Source organism: Eucalyptus grandis, chromosome 7, assembly GCF_016545825.1.
Source record: "Eucalyptus grandis isolate ANBG69807.140 chromosome 7, ASM1654582v1, whole genome shotgun sequence".
Lineage (NCBI taxonomy): Eukaryota > Viridiplantae > Streptophyta > Magnoliopsida > Myrtales > Myrtaceae > Eucalyptus > Eucalyptus grandis.
In genome coordinates this window covers 57192972-57211008 of record NC_052618.1, presented here as the reverse complement: position 1 = coordinate 57211008, position 18037 = coordinate 57192972, and the positions used below count along the sequence as shown (strand labels likewise).

General features: G+C 41.8%; 3 protein-coding genes across 3 annotated transcripts; all 3 read left to right on the top strand.

Moving 5' to 3' along the window:
• Window positions 1–262: 262 nt before the first annotated feature.
• LOC104450916 lies at window positions 263–3520 on the top strand. Its single transcript, XM_010065633.3, has 2 exons — window positions 263–1306; window positions 2190–3520. The coding sequence occupies exons 1-2, from the start codon at window positions 298–300 to the stop codon at window positions 3368–3370; spliced, it is 2190 nt and encodes a 729-aa protein (XP_010063935.2). The 5' UTR covers window positions 263–297; the 3' UTR covers window positions 3371–3520.
• Window positions 3521–7835: 4315 nt separating this feature from the next.
• Window positions 7836–9854, top strand: LOC104450917 (probable serine/threonine-protein kinase WNK11). The gene has a single exon (XM_010065634.3). The coding sequence runs from the start codon at window positions 8395–8397 to the stop codon at window positions 9751–9753; it is 1359 nt and encodes a 452-aa protein (XP_010063936.2). The 5' UTR covers window positions 7836–8394; the 3' UTR covers window positions 9754–9854.
• Window positions 9855–12368: 2514 nt separating this feature from the next.
• Window positions 12369–17830, top strand: LOC104450918 (replication factor C subunit 2). Its single transcript, XM_010065635.3, has 12 exons — window positions 12369–12507; window positions 12628–12706; window positions 12826–12905; window positions 13097–13219; window positions 13307–13376; window positions 13457–13530; window positions 13806–13926; window positions 14025–14087; window positions 15306–15365; window positions 16331–16456; window positions 16542–16625; window positions 17439–17830. The coding sequence occupies exons 1-12, from the start codon at window positions 12464–12466 to the stop codon at window positions 17541–17543; spliced, it is 1029 nt and encodes a 342-aa protein (XP_010063937.2). The 5' UTR covers window positions 12369–12463; the 3' UTR covers window positions 17544–17830.
• The last annotated feature ends 207 nt before the right edge of the window (window positions 17831–18037 follow it).

Below are 18037 nucleotides of genomic sequence, written 5' to 3'. Positions count from 1 at the left end.
CGTTTTGAAATTGTCCATAGATTTTATGACGTGAAAAATGGACTTGTCAAAAAGCAATCGTCGTCTCACTCGTTTTCTGTCTTTCGAAATATTCCCAGCCGGATGTGAGAAATTCGAGGCGATGAATTAATACCACAAAAAAATGCTATAGACAAAGACAATTTTTACACAAAATTTCCAAAAATACGAGGGCCACTCTCGGCATTTTGTCTGTTTTCCTCACCTCGAAAATATAAAAAACATAATGAGTAACAAACTAAGGAGTATGCCCAAAAGCTTCGTCGCTCCCCCTGCAAAATGAAAATTACAACTCTGCCACCGCTCGCGCTCTGCTTCCTCCTCTCCGTCCACGTGCTCTCTGCCCGATTCCATCCCTCGGCGGAGCACGACGGTCCGAACGGCGGCGTCGGCAGCGATGGCGGCGGCGGCGGCAGCAGCAGCATAATCTTCGCCACGCTCGGCCGCTCCGACTACGCCTTCGACATATTCGCCCTCCCGACTCGGCCGGACCGATCCCCGAAGCCCGCCGACGAGGTCAAGCTCACCGACGGCAATTCCGTGAATTTCAACGGCCACTTCCCTTCGTTGTCGCCCGCCGCTTCCTCCTCTCTCCTCGCCCTCTCCCCCGACCAGACCCCGCCTTCCCTGCACGTCATCTACGTCACCGAGCGGAACGGGTCGTCGAGCATCTACTACGACGCCGTCTACGACGGCGACGGCGGCGGCGCCGAAGGGAGCCCCCGCAGAAGATCGGCGCTCGAGGCTGCTCCGCCGAGGGTTCAGGTGCCTCTGGTGGGGAGTGGCACGAGCGTGATTTCGATGAAAGACAGGCCCAGTCTGAGCGGGGAGAATCTGATCTACGTGTCCACTCACGAGGACACGGGCGTGCCGCGGACGAGCTGGGCCGCGGTCTACTCGACCGACGTGCGGACCGGGTCGACGCGGAGGCTGACCCCGTACGGGGCCGCCGACTACAGCCCCGCGGTGTCGCCGTCGGGGGCCTGGACCGCCGTGGCGTCGTACGGGGCGGGGGCCGCGTGGGGCGGCGAGGTGGAGGAGCTCGCCACGGACGTGTACGTGTTCTTGACCCGGGACGGGAGCCAGCGGGCCAAGGTGGTGGAGCACGGCGGATGGCCGTGCTGGGTCGACGACACGACGCTGTTCTTCCACCGGAGGGGCGACGACGGGTGGTGGAGCGTGTACAAGGCCACGTTGCCGAGCCGGGGACCGATTTCGACCGAGTCGGTGGTGACTGAGCGAGTGACGCCGCCGGGCGTTCACGCGTTCACTCCGGCCACTTCCCCAGGTGACAATTGTGTTGACAATACTATTTGCTACACTGAAACTTGTCGTTTAAATGGCAGCGTACTATATATGCAATTAGTACAATAAATGAACGAGCTTTGTCCATATGATAAAGGGAATTGAAAGGTGAAGTCTCATTGACAACACGACTCCGGCCTAGAAATGCAAGTGCTAAATCCGAACGAGTGCAATTGAGGTTTGGCTTGTTTTGTTGGTGTTGTAGGTGTCCTTATCTCCTTTCAGAAAAATATTCGAGTTAATTCGGGAGCATTTTCGTCACTTGGTGTGGTTTATCCATGTTGATTATCTGATATCAAGTGATATGGAATTCTTTTCAAGACGAAAGTAAAGCCATTGATGACACTTGACGCAAGACGATTGGTTAGATGGACTATGTAAAGCGATACGTTATGCTTCGGAAGTATCTAATGTTCGTCCCAATTTCTTAAGAGTTCCTTTTTGAGTGTTGGGGCTTCAAAAAATCCAGTGTTTAGACTTCGGTAATTAAACTAGGAGAGAGGGTATAGATAGATTATGTACCAAATTACAGTGCAAAAGATTTGGTTTGATACAGTAAGAATATTGATGATGTACATAGATTTTGACAAGGATGGATATGAAACTCGTATATATTGTATTTCTTAGTGTTACTTGAACAAAATTATTTTCAATAAGTTCAAAAATATTTAAGCAAAGCACCATTTACTGTACGACTGGAGAGTTGATTATGCAATGAAATTTTCTTCGACTCATTCAACAGTATCTTTGCAAGATTCTTTTCTCTGTTCTTTATATTGTGACAGAGGACTACTAAAGTTCTGCCATGATATCTCTCCGTTTTGTCAAGTCTCCAATATGACGTCCTTCGTTTTTTCCCTTTTCAGGTAACAAGGAGTTCATTGCTGTTGCTACAAGACGACCTGGTTCGAGTTATCGTCACATAGAGCTGTTTGATCTTGTCAAAAATGAATACAGGGAGTTAACTCAGCATGTGTCACCCAACGCTCACCACTTCAACCCGTTTATCTCCCCTGACTCGGGCCGAGTTGGGTACCACAGGTGCAGAGGTGATGACAATGGGAGAGATACTCAAAGTCCCCATTTGTTACTTGAAAATCTTCAAAGCCCAGTGCCAGGCCTCTCTCTCTTCCGAATCGATGGGTCTTTCCCATCTTTCTCACCTGCAGGTGATCGTATTGCCTATGTTAATATGCCGGGTGTCTATGTAGTTGACCGAGATGGTTCAAATCAACGTGAGGTATACTCTGGTATGGCCTTCTCCTCCTCATGGGACCCAGTTCGAAGAGGGGTGATCTACACTAGCACGGGTCCTACTTTCGCTACAGAGAGCACTGAAGTTGATGTCATATCCATCAATGTCGATGATGTCGACAAGTTGGGGGTGAAGAGGCTGACCACCAGTGGCAAGAACAATGCTTTCCCTGCCCCTTCGCCTGATGGGAAGTGGATCGTGTTCCGTTCGGGCCGATCAGGCCATAAAAACTTGTACATAATGGATGCTGTCAAGGGAGAGGAAGGCGGGCTCTACAGACTGACAGACGGGCCATGGTCGGATACTATGTGTAATTGGTCCCCTGATGGTGAGTGGATTGCGTTCGCATCCGACCGGGAAGACCCTGGCAGCGGGAGCTTCAGTTTGTACCTGATCCACCCGAATGGTACTGGGCTGAGGAAATTGATTCAGAGCGGCTCCCTTGGGCGGGCTAACCATCCGTACTTCAGCCCGGATGGGAAGAGCATAGTGTTTACATCGGACTATGCAGCAGTATCAGCTGAGCCAATCTCAAACTCTCATCACTATCAACCTTATGGTGAGATCTTCACGATAAAATTGGACGGCTCTGATTTGAAGCGGTTGACCCACAACTCCTATGAAGATGGGACACCCGCATGGGGACCCACTTTCATCAAGCCAGCTGACGTGGAGTGGCCAAGTTATGGGTCCAGGTGCTCATTTGAAGACTGCCACTGGCTTAGCCGCATGCCAAATAATAGCTTTGGAGGTGCACCAAATTACTCGGCCAAGGCTCAATGTGGCGCTTGAACTCTCTCTCTCTCTCTCTCTCTGTAAAATGCATATCAGGACCATATCCAGATAAATAATGCTTGTGACTTGCTGTGCATTAGTCTGTTTGTACTAGTATAACTTGTTGATATACATGATTATTAAAGATAAGAGTTCTGCTTACTGCTATTTATATGTCTATTTTGGATTATTGAGACTTGAGATATTTAGAAGATGCGAGAAATTAGTGCAATCATGTACTGGTATCTTGCCTGGCCTTTGCATGCGTTTATTATAATTCATATATGGATAAAATTATATCCGAGCTAAGTATAGAGTGGGATTTAGCCTTTAACTGAACTTTAAAACATCTTCAATATTTTGCTACTTCTTTTTATCAGTTTTTGCTCTTTTTTTGCTGTGCCATTGCCCTTCACTGTAGTCATCTCTTTGCCGCTTCTCCAACAAATGCGGGAGGAGAATGATGGTGGTGCTTGCAGCGGCGAAGCTGGGGCGACAAAGGGCAATGGCACTGCTAAAATCAGTAAATTCGACTAGATTATGGCATATTGCCAAGACGAAGTTGGATTTGAAATTTGTGAAGAACCGCATCTGAGTGAAGTCCCTGAAACCTCACACAGGGTCATTACGTGGTTCATTAAGGTCGAAAAAAATTCTGTTCCCTCTCTGATTTGATTGAAGATGAATTTCCCAGCAGCTCGTGTATGGTGGTCTTCGCTTTGAGCTCCAGCTTCTTATTTGTGGTTATTCTATTGCAGATTTTTAAGGAGAATGACGTCTCTGAGTTAAAAATGATCTTTTTAAGAACACAGTTTTGTGCTTTAAATTAGCTTAAAAAGAATCATAAGTGAATGTTTAGTTCATGGTCATTATCGATTTGTTTGATACTTGTAGTAAGAATCTCTGTATTAGAATCCGTTTTGTTGGGTTAGATTGAGAGATGTTCTGGAGTTTTTTTCTCGGGGTTTTCTCGTTTAGCTTCACCGTAGAAAAGCATGGGCATTCTTTGTTCTGTCATAACTTCAAAGATTAAACCTGAGCTGATGGCTCTCCAGGTGTTTGAGCTTCAGCTTAGTTGTTAAACGTGGTTGGTCGAGTTTAGATTGACTTTAAGTCGATCGTGAGTATGGCATTGAGCTGAGTTCGAGCAAAAGTGCGAGACTCAATCAAGCTCAAGTTGGTCTGTATCATGTTTATGGACGGAGTCAAAGTTTGAGTTTTCTATTGTATCGGCTAAATTAGACCCTCCCCTAGAATGCTGACCCCCATGAAACTGAGTATCCTACCTTAACCGAAAGTGGCCGTTCATGGATGTTTCTTCTCTAGTCTAAAGGGACCGATTACAGCATACCTCAATGAGGCGAAAATGGAGTGGGCAGCATCTAACCCAGACGCTCTTGCAGGCTCATTTTCCGAAGTCTTTCTTCTGTTGCTTCACTTGACTGAGATAGGTAATGTCCGTGTGAACTGTGAGAATCTGCTAGATGCTTAACTTTTCCGGTTATCGACCATCGATACTGCGCTTTTGACTAGAATGATTCAGCACCCGTGTAGGAGGATCCGATACCACGCATTCGCTCACGCTGACTAGTATCCGGTGATCACAAATCGGAGTGAATTTTTCGGGCAAATTGCATGAGCTGCTCTGAGGCATGTTCTTATGTCTTCCTATGTTAGTGATTGCTGAGTTTCAACTTGAACGGTCAGTCGTTTCGCCTTGGTTTTTGAAGTCTGTTCATTTGGTTCCCTTCCTTGGGTTTTTCCCATAAAAAGGCAAAAACGCCATCGCATTGATAATGAGCCTTGAGTACTAGTAGTACAGTTATGTCCCTAACCGATGCATCAGACACAATTAAAGTTATATTTTTCTTAATGTGTAAGATAGATTATAATTTCAGATTATAAAAATCAATATTGCTCGACAATTATCCAATCAATCAACATAGAGATTATCATCACTTGGGGATTTTAAATTAAGAGTCACCAATGAAAGATGATTTTGCTGCCTTTCACCTTATCTACAGCTATAAACAAAGAACGTAAACAATTTATATGGGTAATTTACCAGAAAAAACAAGATTAATTATAGATTAGGTTATTAAGTGGGCATGGCCCATTTAGTTAGAACTAAAATACATCAATCCAGATAACATGGTTAACATGTTTTGACAGTAATATGATGAGAAAATTACTAAAAAAGTCATCAACCTATTATAATTTTTTCAATTCAGTTCTAAATTTATTTTGATCAATTCAATCATGAACTTTTTATAATTATGTCAATTTTGTCCATCTGCCCAAATTTGGCCGATTAGCGCTAACATAGACATCGACCAGTCTTGTAGTGGACAATTTTTTAATAATATTTTATTTTATTTTAATATTTTCTCTTTTCTTATTTTTTGTTTTTTCATTGTATTTTTTTTCTCTTCCCTCCTCCTTCCTCTTGCTTTAGTGACTGCCAGAAGGGACCGGCCAATAGTGAGCTTGCCTCATCGCCGTTGAGTGAGAAGGCGAGCTCGCCCAGATAGGGCTTGCCTCACCAGTAGTTGGGTGAGGCCTACCTCGCCGATTTGGGTGAAGTGAGCTTGCCCTTGCCCAGCAACAGTGAGGCAAGCTCCCCACTAGTCAGAATCGCCCTCTTCTCTGGCTAGTCGCCAAAGAAGGGAAGAAGGAGAGAGGAGAAAAGAATAAAAATATTTAAAAATATATTATTAAAACATTATTTGCCAATACCAATCGACATCCACTCAAAGATCTGGTTGGTTGGTAGGCCAAATTTGGCTGATAGACTCGAATTGAAACAATTGCAAAATGTTTAGAATTAAAGTGGCAAAAAAAAAGTTGATTTATGACTAAATTAGAAAAATTATAATAAATTTAAGATTTTTTTAGTAATTTTCCCTAGATTAGCTTACACCTGGTAGCTTAATAGCAAAACATCATAAAAGTGACGAAATTAAACTAGTTAGCATAGGTGAGTTTTTCCTTTGCCCTTAAGATTCATACGTGTCAATAATGAAAGAGCCCGGGTTGAGTACAAATTCTATCCACCTTAATCGATTATGTTAAGTGATCAGAGCCTGTCTGAATTAATTTTTATTTTTTGATTCTTACTTAACCTAAATCTGGCGATCGACGCATATTGACCATTTTAAAATGCAAAACTCCCAAAACTTTTTCACAGAATATGAATATTACATGTAGATATAGAAAAAGTACCTTTTCCTTTAATTTAACTAGCCAACTTTTTTATTTTGCTGCTTGCATGGCAACACCTGTCTCTCCTCCTATTTGCTTTATATTCAAGATATGCGAATTAACAACTAAAAAAATAAAAGATCATGAAAAAGATAATAAATTCACGTGAAAGCCAAACTTTCCAAGATGCGTCTTCCGATACCTATCTTGTTTGTGAGTTCATGAAAATAACTACCGATGGGAAAAAAATGCTTTCGAGTATAAGAGAAAAAATCCAAGCAAACAGAGTTTCGGAAAAGGAAACGGAAAATATAAATAAAAGGGAAGACTATCATAAATGAGAGAAAAAAGAAGTTTATATAATGAACATGAACTGCAAGAAACACAAAAGGCATGCGTGTTTACTAATTACGAGCTGTGTTGTGTCCATGGGCGTTGGGTATTAGATTAGTAGTGGTGTGGTAAAGAGAACTGATTGGATACATTCCCCTCAAAGTCAACTCAGTTCAAACGGAGCAATGGAAAATCCGAAATTTGATCAGATCAAATCTTTTGATAAAGATAGGTAGATAAATAAGTTAAAAGTTGTTTCCTGAATTGATCCTATCACACGGTTAGAGAAACAAATCGAGAAAGGAGTTGCAAAATCAACTTAAAGATATATTTGACATAATTGATTCTATCCGCTTTATCGAAAACGAATAATTAAAAAAATATTTTCCTTAAAAATAATTATCCATTTCACTTGAAATATTTTCAATTTTGGCGAGCTTGATCCTCGCATTGTCCACGGAGGCAACTAACCAAGGAAGAAGCATGCAAAAAAAGAAAAGAAAAGGAAAAAATAATAATAATAATAATAATAATAATAATAATAATAATAATAATAACTCGAATTTTCTTTAAAAAGAAAAATATATTTGGGGCAAAAAAGTGCTTGGTTTAAAGGTGAAAGGAAGCATGTTCTGAAAAAGCGAAAAACATTACTTTTAAATCCCAAAAAGGGTTTTTTTGGAAGCTTCTTTCTGTGAATCGAAATCGAACGAGGCCTTGATGATAAAAATTTTCAATTATCGATAATAATTCATGTCTACATATTTTTATAAGTAATTTTGCTATTGATTAATTTTTAAGAAACGACTACTTTAAGAAAAGAGTATTTGGATTATTTGGGATGGAGTGTTGGATAAGCAAAGATAGTATGGAAACACCGTGTCCTTTCCTTCTCGAGAGAGAGAGGGAGACTGCACTGGGAGCGCGGGCGTTGACTTCCCATGTTGCATTACTCGGAATCGGAGGGAGAGCGAGCCTCGGAGATAGGAACACCTGTTGTCAAATTAAAACCGATAAGCCTCTTCTTTCCTCTTCCACACACCCCAACAACAACAACGCACTCTACATCTTGATCTTGCAAAACTCTCTTTTTCTCTCTTTTTCTCTCCTCTCCTGCTCCAGATAAATAATCTCCTCCCCTCCGGTCAACACCTTCTCGCAAACCCTAGAAAGTCCCCCACGATCCGCGTCCCGTCCCGCATCACGCGCCCTCCGCCGCCCCGACGAAGATCTGCGAAAATCGGGAGTTCTGGCCGTCGACGATGAGTCTCTGTGACGTCCGCTGCCGCCGGCACCGATTCCGATCGGCCCTCGACTCGTTCACCATCGCCTGCGAAGCCTTCTCCGAGCAGCCCCGCTCGATTCCGCCTCCCGTCCCCCGCAGATCCGCGCTCGAGGTTTCTTGATCTCGATCGCGATCTTCTCTCTCTCTCTCTTGCCCCCTTTTCTCTCTCTCCCTCTCTCTCTCTCTCGTTCTCTCTTTCTCTTCCCTTTTGGGTTCTTGACGGATGGAGGCCGAGGCCGAGGACGGCGGCGAGTTCGTGGAGAAGGACCCGTCCGGGAGGTACGGCAGGTACGACGAGGTCCTGGGCGAGGGCGCCTTCAAGACTGTCTACAAAGCGTTCGATGAAATTCAGGGGATCGAGGTCGCGTGGAACCGGGTCGACGTCGAGCACTTCTCCGAGTCGCCGGCGCTGCTGCGGCGGCTCTACGAGGAGGTCAACGTGCTCAGGTCCGTCAAGCACGGGAACATCATCAGGTTCTACCATTCCTGGGTCGACGAGGAGACGAGGACCATCAACATCATCACCGAGCTCTTCACGTCCGGGAATCTGCGGCAGTACCGGAAGAAGCACAAGCATGTCGACATGAAGGCGATCAAGAACTGGGGCAGGCAGATCCTTCAGGGGATACAGTACCTCCACGGCCACGACCCGCCCATCATCCACAGGGATCTCAAGTGCGAGAATATATTCGTGAATGGGTACGATGGGCATGTCAAGATCGGTGATCTGGGGTTGGCCATCGTGATGCAGCAGCCGACCGCGCACAGCGTGATCGGGACTCCGGAGTTCATGGCTCCCGAGCTTTACGAGGAGGACTACAACGAGCTCGTCGACATCTACTCTTTCGGGATGTGTATGCTGGAGATGATTACTCTAGAATGCCCTTATGGAGAATGCAAGAATTCCGCGCAGATTTACAAGAAGGTCCTCTCCGGCGTCAAACCCTTGTCCCTTGGGAAGGTGAAGGACCCTGATGTTAAGCAGTTCATTGAGAAGTGTCTTTTGCCCGCCACTTCGCGGCCGTCTGCGGCAGAGCTTTTGAGAGATCCCTTCCTTGCAATTGTGGACTCGAAAGCTTTGAAGAAGCCGGAAACTGTGCCAAAAAGCTTATGTCCATCCAACGAGGGTGGAAGAGGAACCGCTCCAAGTTCGGGTTTTGAGTTGAGGATTTCCTCTGGGTGTAATGAATTCCGACTAGCAGGGGAGAGGAGCGATGAGGCATCGATTTCGCTGACATTGCACATCGTGGTTCCAGAAGGCAAGGCCAACAAGATACAGTTTGCATTTTATCTGGATTCCGATACGGTGGTCTCAGTTGCTCAGGAGATGATGGAGCAGCTTGATCTGCCAAAAGAAGATGCTGATGTTGTGGCCGAGTTGATGGACCGGTTGATCGTGAAGATGGTGCCCGGTTGGAAAGCTTGTGCCTCTGAACAGCGTCAAGAACAAGTGCCTCAGCCGCTGGCCTCCTTGAACTCACAGATCTTGAAGTGTTCGTTCGATCTGTTATCCCCTAGGGAAGAGATAGTAGAAAATAATAGGAAGAAGTGGATGGGAAAGAAGGGGATACCAGTTATCTGATGTACCTTTTCATTCCTTTCCTGTATTTTTGAATGCTGTAGTCTCGTCATCTGTCGGACGTTGTTAGTTCATTCAATGAAATACGAGGTTTCTTCAGATCACCTGTGTGGCAATTCTCATTTTATCTCTGCAATGTCGAGTTTGTCAATCGAGATTAAATGCCGACTCGAGCAAACACTGGAGAAACAAATTGCAGATCAACGGAAATTGTGATTTCAGAGTCGTTAGTAGTTTGGCCAGTCCAGAAAGCAGTTACATTTTGGTGCACACAGTATCTTCTGTATTCATCCGAAGCCTTACAGAAACTAGTAAGGCAAGAAACCCTACACTTGAGCGGTAACTGATGACTGCTCTCTTCCGGCGCATGAAGTAGAATGTGTTTCCTACTTAACATATCTTAGAGTTGTGAACTTCTCACTTCTTACCTGACCAGAAGATGACTGCGTTATCACTTAAGGCGAAGAAAGCAAAAGAAGCATCTTCTGAAGTGAAAAAGGGGGGAGGGTCAAAAAGACAGACCACATGCCCTAGCTAATGTTATGCTTAGCTTCGGCATCGCAGCATTACAGTATTTAATAGGGCGGGTCTTAAATCTGGAACAACATCACCCAAAATAACAGTATTTCGAATCAATTGACAAGAAGCCGTGGACTTTTGAATGAGCAACACAAGGATGCCTAAAATAAATAGCATGAGCAGACTTTCCAATAATCACCAAAGTTAATTTTATCTAATCAGAACTCCAAAAACAGATGAGCAAAATAATCTCCTTTTTAGAGGATAAGAAAACTTTCACTTAAACAGCTTATCATGACTCTCAATAAGCTCCCATCTACATTATACTTGCTGGCTGAAATCCACTCTCGGCATCAGAGCTCCCAATGTTCATATTAGCTTTGCTAGAGATTCGTTCCCGCTAAGCTGCCTAAAGTTTCTATGGGAATGAGAAGCAAGCTGTCAACATCATGCTTCATATCACCTGGGGGAAGCAACTAAAGGGACTGGCAACTCTTTATATTGAAGACAGAAGATAGCACATTCTGAGACAAATTCCAAACGAACACCTTCTGACTTGGATACCCTGTTGCTCATCAGGCAAGTGTTCCGTTCGCAACGAAATCCAGAAGACAGAAAAGTATTTGACTCAAGTCTCACTTCCGATACCCTGCTGCTCATCAAGCAAGTGTTCCGTCTCTTTCATGCTGAATTCTTGCTCCCCCCATAATTGCCTCTCCAACATCTTCGTTGCTTCTTCTAATTATCTTTGCCAACATTACAAGTATGCAACTCCCTGCCTAACCTGCTCAACAGAAAGGGATCCTTGAGAAAGGGAAAAAATACCTTTGATCTGCGTTTTCTAATGAAAATGTCAACAGAAAGGGAAAAAAGGCTTCTAATTTTCTTTCCTTTACCTTCGGAAAATTAATGAAAGAAAAATACCAGTTCAAAAGCGAATTACTTTAGGATTCACGTTATTTGAAGTATCATTTTTATAGTATAGTACAAGACTCCATTATGTGCATGTTTGAAGAGTCTCAAAAAATTCTATCCGTGGAAGAGACGGTGGTAAACATATAAAAGAATGAGCAACACAACAAAAAATGAGATTAAGAAGGAAGTGAGACTTATAGAATTTATAGTTAGGGGTGAGTGGTATTAAGGTGTGTAGATTTCAAACTTGGAACTTGAGACCCACTCTATCGAGATCGGTTCTCATTTTTTGAAACTTGTAACTATTACATCCTAGAACTAAACTTGTTGATTTGGTCTAGTTCTAAGGTGTACTCAGAAAAATAACCAAATCCCTCTTTTTTTTTTTCCCTGGAGAAAACAAATTTTAGTAAAACATCCCTTAGATTACAACTAATAAATGGTCATACACCAAATAGGGGTGCCCAATTCTAGTGTGTGTAGGTTGTAGATCTAAAACCTGGAACTTGTTTTGTTAGGATTGGTTCCTAGTTTTAAAAACCTAAAACTAAATCAAATTTAACTAGGTAAGGTTTGTTCAGTCCGATTTTAAGGTTTACCTTGGACCAGTGGTCACCCCTAATTATAGTGAAGAGCAAAATGATCAATTCTGTAATTGATCATTCCTCGAAAATCTTTCTTTATAGGTAATCTAAATGGATCTAGATATGGATAGAATAACATGGCTTAGATGGCAAAGGAGTTTTGTTTCTCTCAATATGGTATTGGTTTTGGTATGGTTGGGAGTACTCCAACTCCAAGAATAAAAATCCTGGTACTATGTCGCTATAACAAAGTGTGCTTCTAAAATCGTCCAAGGAGGTGAAGCAATGGGGTGTGTGAAAACTAGTGCCGATACCATCGGACATTCAAGACGAATTTATAGATGATGCAACATATCGCATAATCTTTTACCGTTGTAGTGAATGCAATATATTCTCCATGTTTGACAGATCTCAGCCCGGATGGTTGCGAATTTTTGCTTTTCAATCCAATGATGAAAGATTATAAGGGCACGGTGTCACGAGGATCATATCTTCACCCTCATTAATCGACTTAAACTGTTGAGAAAAAGAGAAAAAAACCGGTTCTACCGTGAACCGAACCGGGTAGACCCGCCGTCGGTCGACTGCCCCTGTCCTTCCAACCCTCGCCTCTCCGCTGTCCCTTAGAGCGGGAAAATTTCTTACAGAAGAGAGAGAGAGAGAGAGAGAGGGTTTCTTTCTTCAGGAGCTTGAGAATGGCGCCAATTCTGCAGAGCTCACAGCCTTGGGTCGAGAAATAGTAGGAATTCTCTTCCTTTTCCTTTTCTCCTTTCATGGATTTCATCTTCCCCTTCGTTTCAGTTCCGTCGCGGCTTAGTCAAAGTTTAATCTTCGTTTTTTGGTCTCTTACAATCGGCAGTCGACCGAAGCAAGTGAAGGACGTGGCGCACCAGGACGAGGTGGTTCGGGTCCTCACCAACACTCTCGAGACCGCTAACGTGAGTCCGTTTCTCCTGACGACGATGTTCGTCGCCTTTTCTCGTTCTTATGTTCGAGCCCTACGAATGTACGTGCGTAATCAAGCAGTGGGAATTTTTATTTTTTTTTTCCGGTTTAGTGCCCGCACATGCTCTTTTACGGCCCGCCGGGTACTGGGAAGACGACGACCGCGCTCGCCATTGCTCACCAGCTTTTTGGGTAAGACACTGGACTAAATCAGGAATTTTTGGTTTTTATGCAAGTGATGATGCTGGGTTGTTGGTGTAGAGATTAGAGGCTACAGATTATGCCTTCTATTTCAGTGTCTTTCATGTGCTTGCATTATTGTCTGGCTTAAATTGTCAGTGTGTATATTCTTGTTTTATCTGTTCACTAGTATCTTTTGACAGGCCTGAGCTCTACAAATCTAGAGTGCTCGAGCTCAATGCGAGTGATGATCGTGGGATTAATGTGGTTAGAACTAAAATAAAAGATTTTGCAGCCGTGGCTGTGGGATCTGGTCAACGTCAAGGGTATACACTCTACTTCCACATATTTACCCTTTTCCATAAGTGAATTTTATTCCTTCATAATTTGTCTTCTCCTTTGATACTATGTAGGGGCTATCCGTGTCCGCCATACAAAATTATCATCCTGGACGAGGCAGATTCAATGACTGAGGATGCTCAGGCATGTGTCTGTCCCCTCTTCTTTTCTGCCAATAGGTTTATTATCAGTTTCATTATGCTTATGTCAGACAGCTTGTACAGAATGCTCTGAGGCGTACAATGGAGACATACTCTAAAGTCACAAGATTCTTTTTTATATGTAACTATATCAGCAGGTGCAACTTCTTTCTTAGCTTTTCTTTTGAATCCTAGTTAACACATGTTTAGGTTCTGTTCATTGTAGCATCACATTTTCAATAAAAAACAGGAGTGCATTCCAGTTTGCTTTATAACTATTGCTTACTATAAGGAGAAGGCTTTCTAAAATAGCTAGGCAAATTGGAGTGACAAAGTGACTTTTTGCTTTTGCTTGGTTAGAAAATATCATACATGGAAGGTTAGCCACAAGCTTTTAAGGCCTTAATTGACATGTGTGTTTGCAATTTTGTAGAATCATAGAGCCGCTTGCTTCAAGATGTGCAAAGTTTAGGTTCAAGCCTCTTTCAGAAGAAATAATGACTAGCCGTATATTGCACATATGCAAGGAAGAAGGTCTCAATCTGGATGCAGAGGTTTGGCTCTGATTGTTTTTATCTGGCTTCAAAGATGGTTTGTCACACCATTTTGTAACTTTTCTTTTTGACATTGTTGAATGTTTCTGTCGTGGCAGGCTTTGTCAACCTTAAGTACAATCTCCCAAGGTGATTTGCGTCGGGCTATCACATACTTACAGGTATAAAAGGGTCACATGGTGCATGAACTCCATTCTTTGAGGATGTGGTTTTCATGTCAGGATAAGATACCTTTGCAGCTGTTATAAATTGTGTTTTTTGCAAAATAGAGCTCCTGAATACTTTAAACCTTTAGAATGTTGCTGTTTTGCATGCCGAGAGATCCAAATTTGATTTCTTTTTGGTTTTTTTTTTTTTTTTTTTTTTGGGGGGGGTTGGGTTAGCTGATTTTGTCCTCAAGTGGTGTCTTCAATATGCAGCAGATTTTCCAGACTCTGCCTATTTTCTCTTAGTATTTGGGCTAAGGTTCATGCCTGATACTTTCCAACTCTGCCTCCTGCTCTTGGTGCATCTAAATCTGCTAAATCTTTAGTCAGTCAGTACTACATAAATAACACCGGAGGACTTTAAGACATCACGTTTTTCTACCATCGGGAGTCCTTGCTTTCAAATTTGCTAATAATTACCTGGCCAGATGCTGATTACGACTTGAATTGATCACTGAAAGGGACACCGACATATCTGACTTGTGTGCACCTTCTCTTGCAAGGCATAAGAGCTTCTATCTTGTTAAGAGCTGTGGCATGTAAAGAAGCTTTCTGCAGATGTCATCTTGTGAGAACATTCTCTTTTGAACACGAGAGGATAGATTTTTTAAATGTGTTTTCATATGAAAGGGAAAAAACATGAGAAGGGATAATTATTTGGACCTCTTTTTCAAGTATATCTCAGGCTGGCAAGAAACAGGTTATGGATCATTTAATCTGCTTTTTATCAATTTGATCATTTCAGTTGATGGTTGATATGTTTTGTGGTGGTTCAGTTTTATACACAAAAACTATGAATTGGTCCTTGGTTTTGTTGAATTATTGGCATCTCAATGTTGCCAACAACCAGAAATAGATATGCCAACAGGAGGGCATCTCGAATTGCTTGGATACTGAACATGGATGCTGTAAGACTTTTGCCATGGAAGAAATTATTATGAAGATAGCCAGCCAGTAACTTGATAGGATAAAAGAAATAGGATCAAGCATTTTATGTTGTGCTATCCATACAATTTATCTTGTTTTTAGTTGTGATGTTATGGTGTTACTTGAAATGTTTAATCTAGTCTTACTGTTAAAATAGTAATATTTTGTGTGGTGTGTGAATTCCCTCCCCTTCCCTTGAGTATTTTCAACCTCAGTAAATTAAGCTGATATTTTTGAGTTTTGCAGGGGGCTGCTCGATTATTTGGATCATCAATTACTTCAAAGGATCTAATAAGTGTCTCTGGGGTAGTTATTATATACTTAACTTTCTGAATTCCTGGTCATTCATTATCCTTTGATATATGTATCCCAATAGCGTGCTACTATCAGAAACCAAGGTTATATCAAACTGAATAATTGGATGACAGTCATGTGCTGTCTTTAAACATGAAAAGGGAAGTGTTTTTTCTTCAGGAAATTAATTTTGATTCTCTTTTTCCAAAGTGATCCTGGACTCCTTTGCCTTTATTCTGGTGTAACAATCATAATTTGCTTGTGATTTTAATATGAAAACTAAGATATTTGTTCTTCAAATGAGTAAGCTATGTAGTTTTGTTTGTCTGAGTCTTTTATAAACCATGCGCCCAAATAGTTTTGTCCCCACAAAGCATCTGTGGTAGCTGCACTTTCTTCATCCTAATTGGTCAAATGGACTTTAAAGATTGCTTGAAGAATACAAAGGATCTTGGTTTATGAGTATTGGGTCCAATTCTATGACATGGTTGGAAGAGGCCTGAGTTCAAGGCAAAGGATCTCCAGCTTGTATAATGGAATCCTGCATGATAGTGTAGTCCTACTTTTGGTCCCTCTTCAATCCAATTTGGGACCAATTCTGTAGCATTCAGGATATTTCTATGCTAGCTGCATCTTAGAATACTATTGTTTTATAAACTGGATATCTAAGCAAAAGATTTCCTTTTCAAATGGGAACTTAAAATCTGGGACAATATAGCAGTGATCCTTTGCTAGGAAGTTGTTTTCCTTTTCATTTTCCTTTTTGAGGTGATTATAGTCTTCTGGTCACATATTCTAGTATTAGAATTTATAACTGCTGGATGCTAGACAGATTGGTTTTAGCTGAAGGAGAGCACTTTCTAACTTGTTGCCTTCTTGTTTTTATTCTTTCGAGACTTATTATCTCTGTTTCCTTTCTTTCTCATTTTTCCATCTCAGAATCACTTGTATATGATTCCTACATCTTAATTTATCAGGTAATCCCACAGGAGGTTGTCGGGGCACTTCTTGCAGCTTGCAAGAGTGGCAACTTTGACTTGGCAAACAAGGAGGTCAATAACGTCATTGCAGAGGGATATCCAGTCTCCCAGATGCTCTCTCAGGTATAATTAGCTAATATCTAGGCATGCGTCCTTTCTAATGTCAACTTATGGACTTACATTAAGCTGAAATTTTGTCCTATTCAAGTTATTTGAGGTGGTTGTAGAAGCAGACGATATTTCGGATGAACAGAAGGCTAGGATATGCAAGAGATTGGGTGAAGCTGATAAGGTTAGCTGCCTATGATGAAATTATGTGAACTGTTTTATATTTTCAAATTAAATTTGGTGTAACTAGTAACTGAATATATGATCAACCTGAGTAATGGTTGATCATCATATGACTATGACACAAAAACAATAATCACCTGGTCTTTCGAACCGGTGTTTCCAGCAGGTAAGGATATTAAGTTCTTTTAGCTTCCCTTTTTCCATCTCCACTTGGCTAATTGTGCAATGTTCCACTTGTTGCTTTTGACCTCATTCTGATGCTTTGAATTAGTACAAAATTCTGTCAGATCATGCTGCGACAGTAAATAGTTATTTCAGGCCTTCTTGTAGTTATAGCAACCTTCAAGATATTATGGGATAACATTCAAGGCGAGCGAGCTGTGTTCTCATGTTATATCAATTATTTCGTTGAATGCTTTGCACTATAGTGAGCTATTGAACCTGGAAACAACGCATTTATCAATCAAAATTTTTTGTTGCAATCTGAACACCGACTTGTTTATATGATGAGTCACGCCATATAAGATGTATGACACTTTTAAGGAACAGTTTCTTCAAATACAGGTCTTTCATTATGTGTCTATCCAAATGTACATAAACACATGTCAACTTTTTTTTTTTTTTGGTAAGGTAACACATGTCAACTTTATGTTTCATAAAAAGCATAATGACTGTGCATATGTTGAGCCGTAACAAAAATTTTATAGTTTGATGCTGCGTGCCAAAGTACATGGAGAGTTGATCATGTTTAGAGAAATTATGCCATTAGACAATTTAGTTTTTATAAGTAAGTGTTGGCTCTTTTCTTGTTCAGTGTCTTGTTGACGGTGCGGATGAGTACTTGCAGCTTTTGGACGTGGCTAGCAACACCATGCGAGCTCTGTGTAACATGCCCCAAGAATTCTCTTATGAGACTTGAGGGACCTGAAACCTTCAGATCCAGAGAAAGTTTGTGATAATAGTCTAGGGAGAAATTGGAAACTAAGTGTGTAAAGAGATTATAATTTTTTTATATTGGATGCTGATGCAAAAGGTCTGATCCATTGCTGTGATGAGGGACTTTCGGGTTGCCCCCTTTTTCATTATATTTTGCAACACATCCTCCTTTATCCGATTAGCCTGCCAGAATTGTGCCTCCTTAGCTGATACAAAGGTCTAATTATTGGTACGCTTGTGGTTTAAGTATTGGTTTTTTTTTTTTTTTTTATAATCTTTGTTTTTGGGATAAATGAGTGCTTATTCTTCCTAATTTCTACTTTGGAGGCACGAGATAGAGACATCAGGATCAATGTTATTTAGGATGAGCAATCTTGTTTGCTCGCACTTATCATGTGCTGCTTTAATAATAGTCAATTTGATTTATGTATGAGATCTCGAGTAGCTTTGATTAGTGTACAGGGAGACGAAAGAGGA

What these genes read in the sequence shown, in the direction of transcription:
- LOC104450917 (XM_010065634.3), top strand. Translation starts at nt 8,395, where the DNA reads ATGGAGGCCGAGGCCGAGGACGGCGGCGAGTTCGTGGAGAAGGACCCG.
- LOC104450918 (XM_010065635.3), top strand. Translation starts at nt 12,464, where the DNA reads ATGGCGCCAATTCTGCAGAGCTCACAGCCTTGGGTCGAGAAATA. An exon ending in ATCTAATAAGTGTCTCTGGG is followed by an intron (nt 15,366 to 16,330) that starts GTAGTTATTATA and finishes TTAATTTATCAG; the next exon opens with GTAATCCCACAGGAGGTTGT. An exon ending in GATTGGGTGAAGCTGATAAG is followed by an intron (nt 16,626 to 17,438) that starts GTTAGCTGCCTA and finishes TTTCTTGTTCAG; the next exon opens with TGTCTTGTTGACGGTGCGGA.
- LOC104450916 (XM_010065633.3), top strand. Translation starts at nt 298, where the DNA reads ATGAAAATTACAACTCTGCCACCGCTCGCGCTCTGCTTCCTCCTCTCC. An exon ending in CACTCCGGCCACTTCCCCAG is followed by an intron (nt 1,307 to 2,189) that starts GTGACAATTGTG and finishes TTCCCTTTTCAG; the next exon opens with GTAACAAGGAGTTCATTGCT.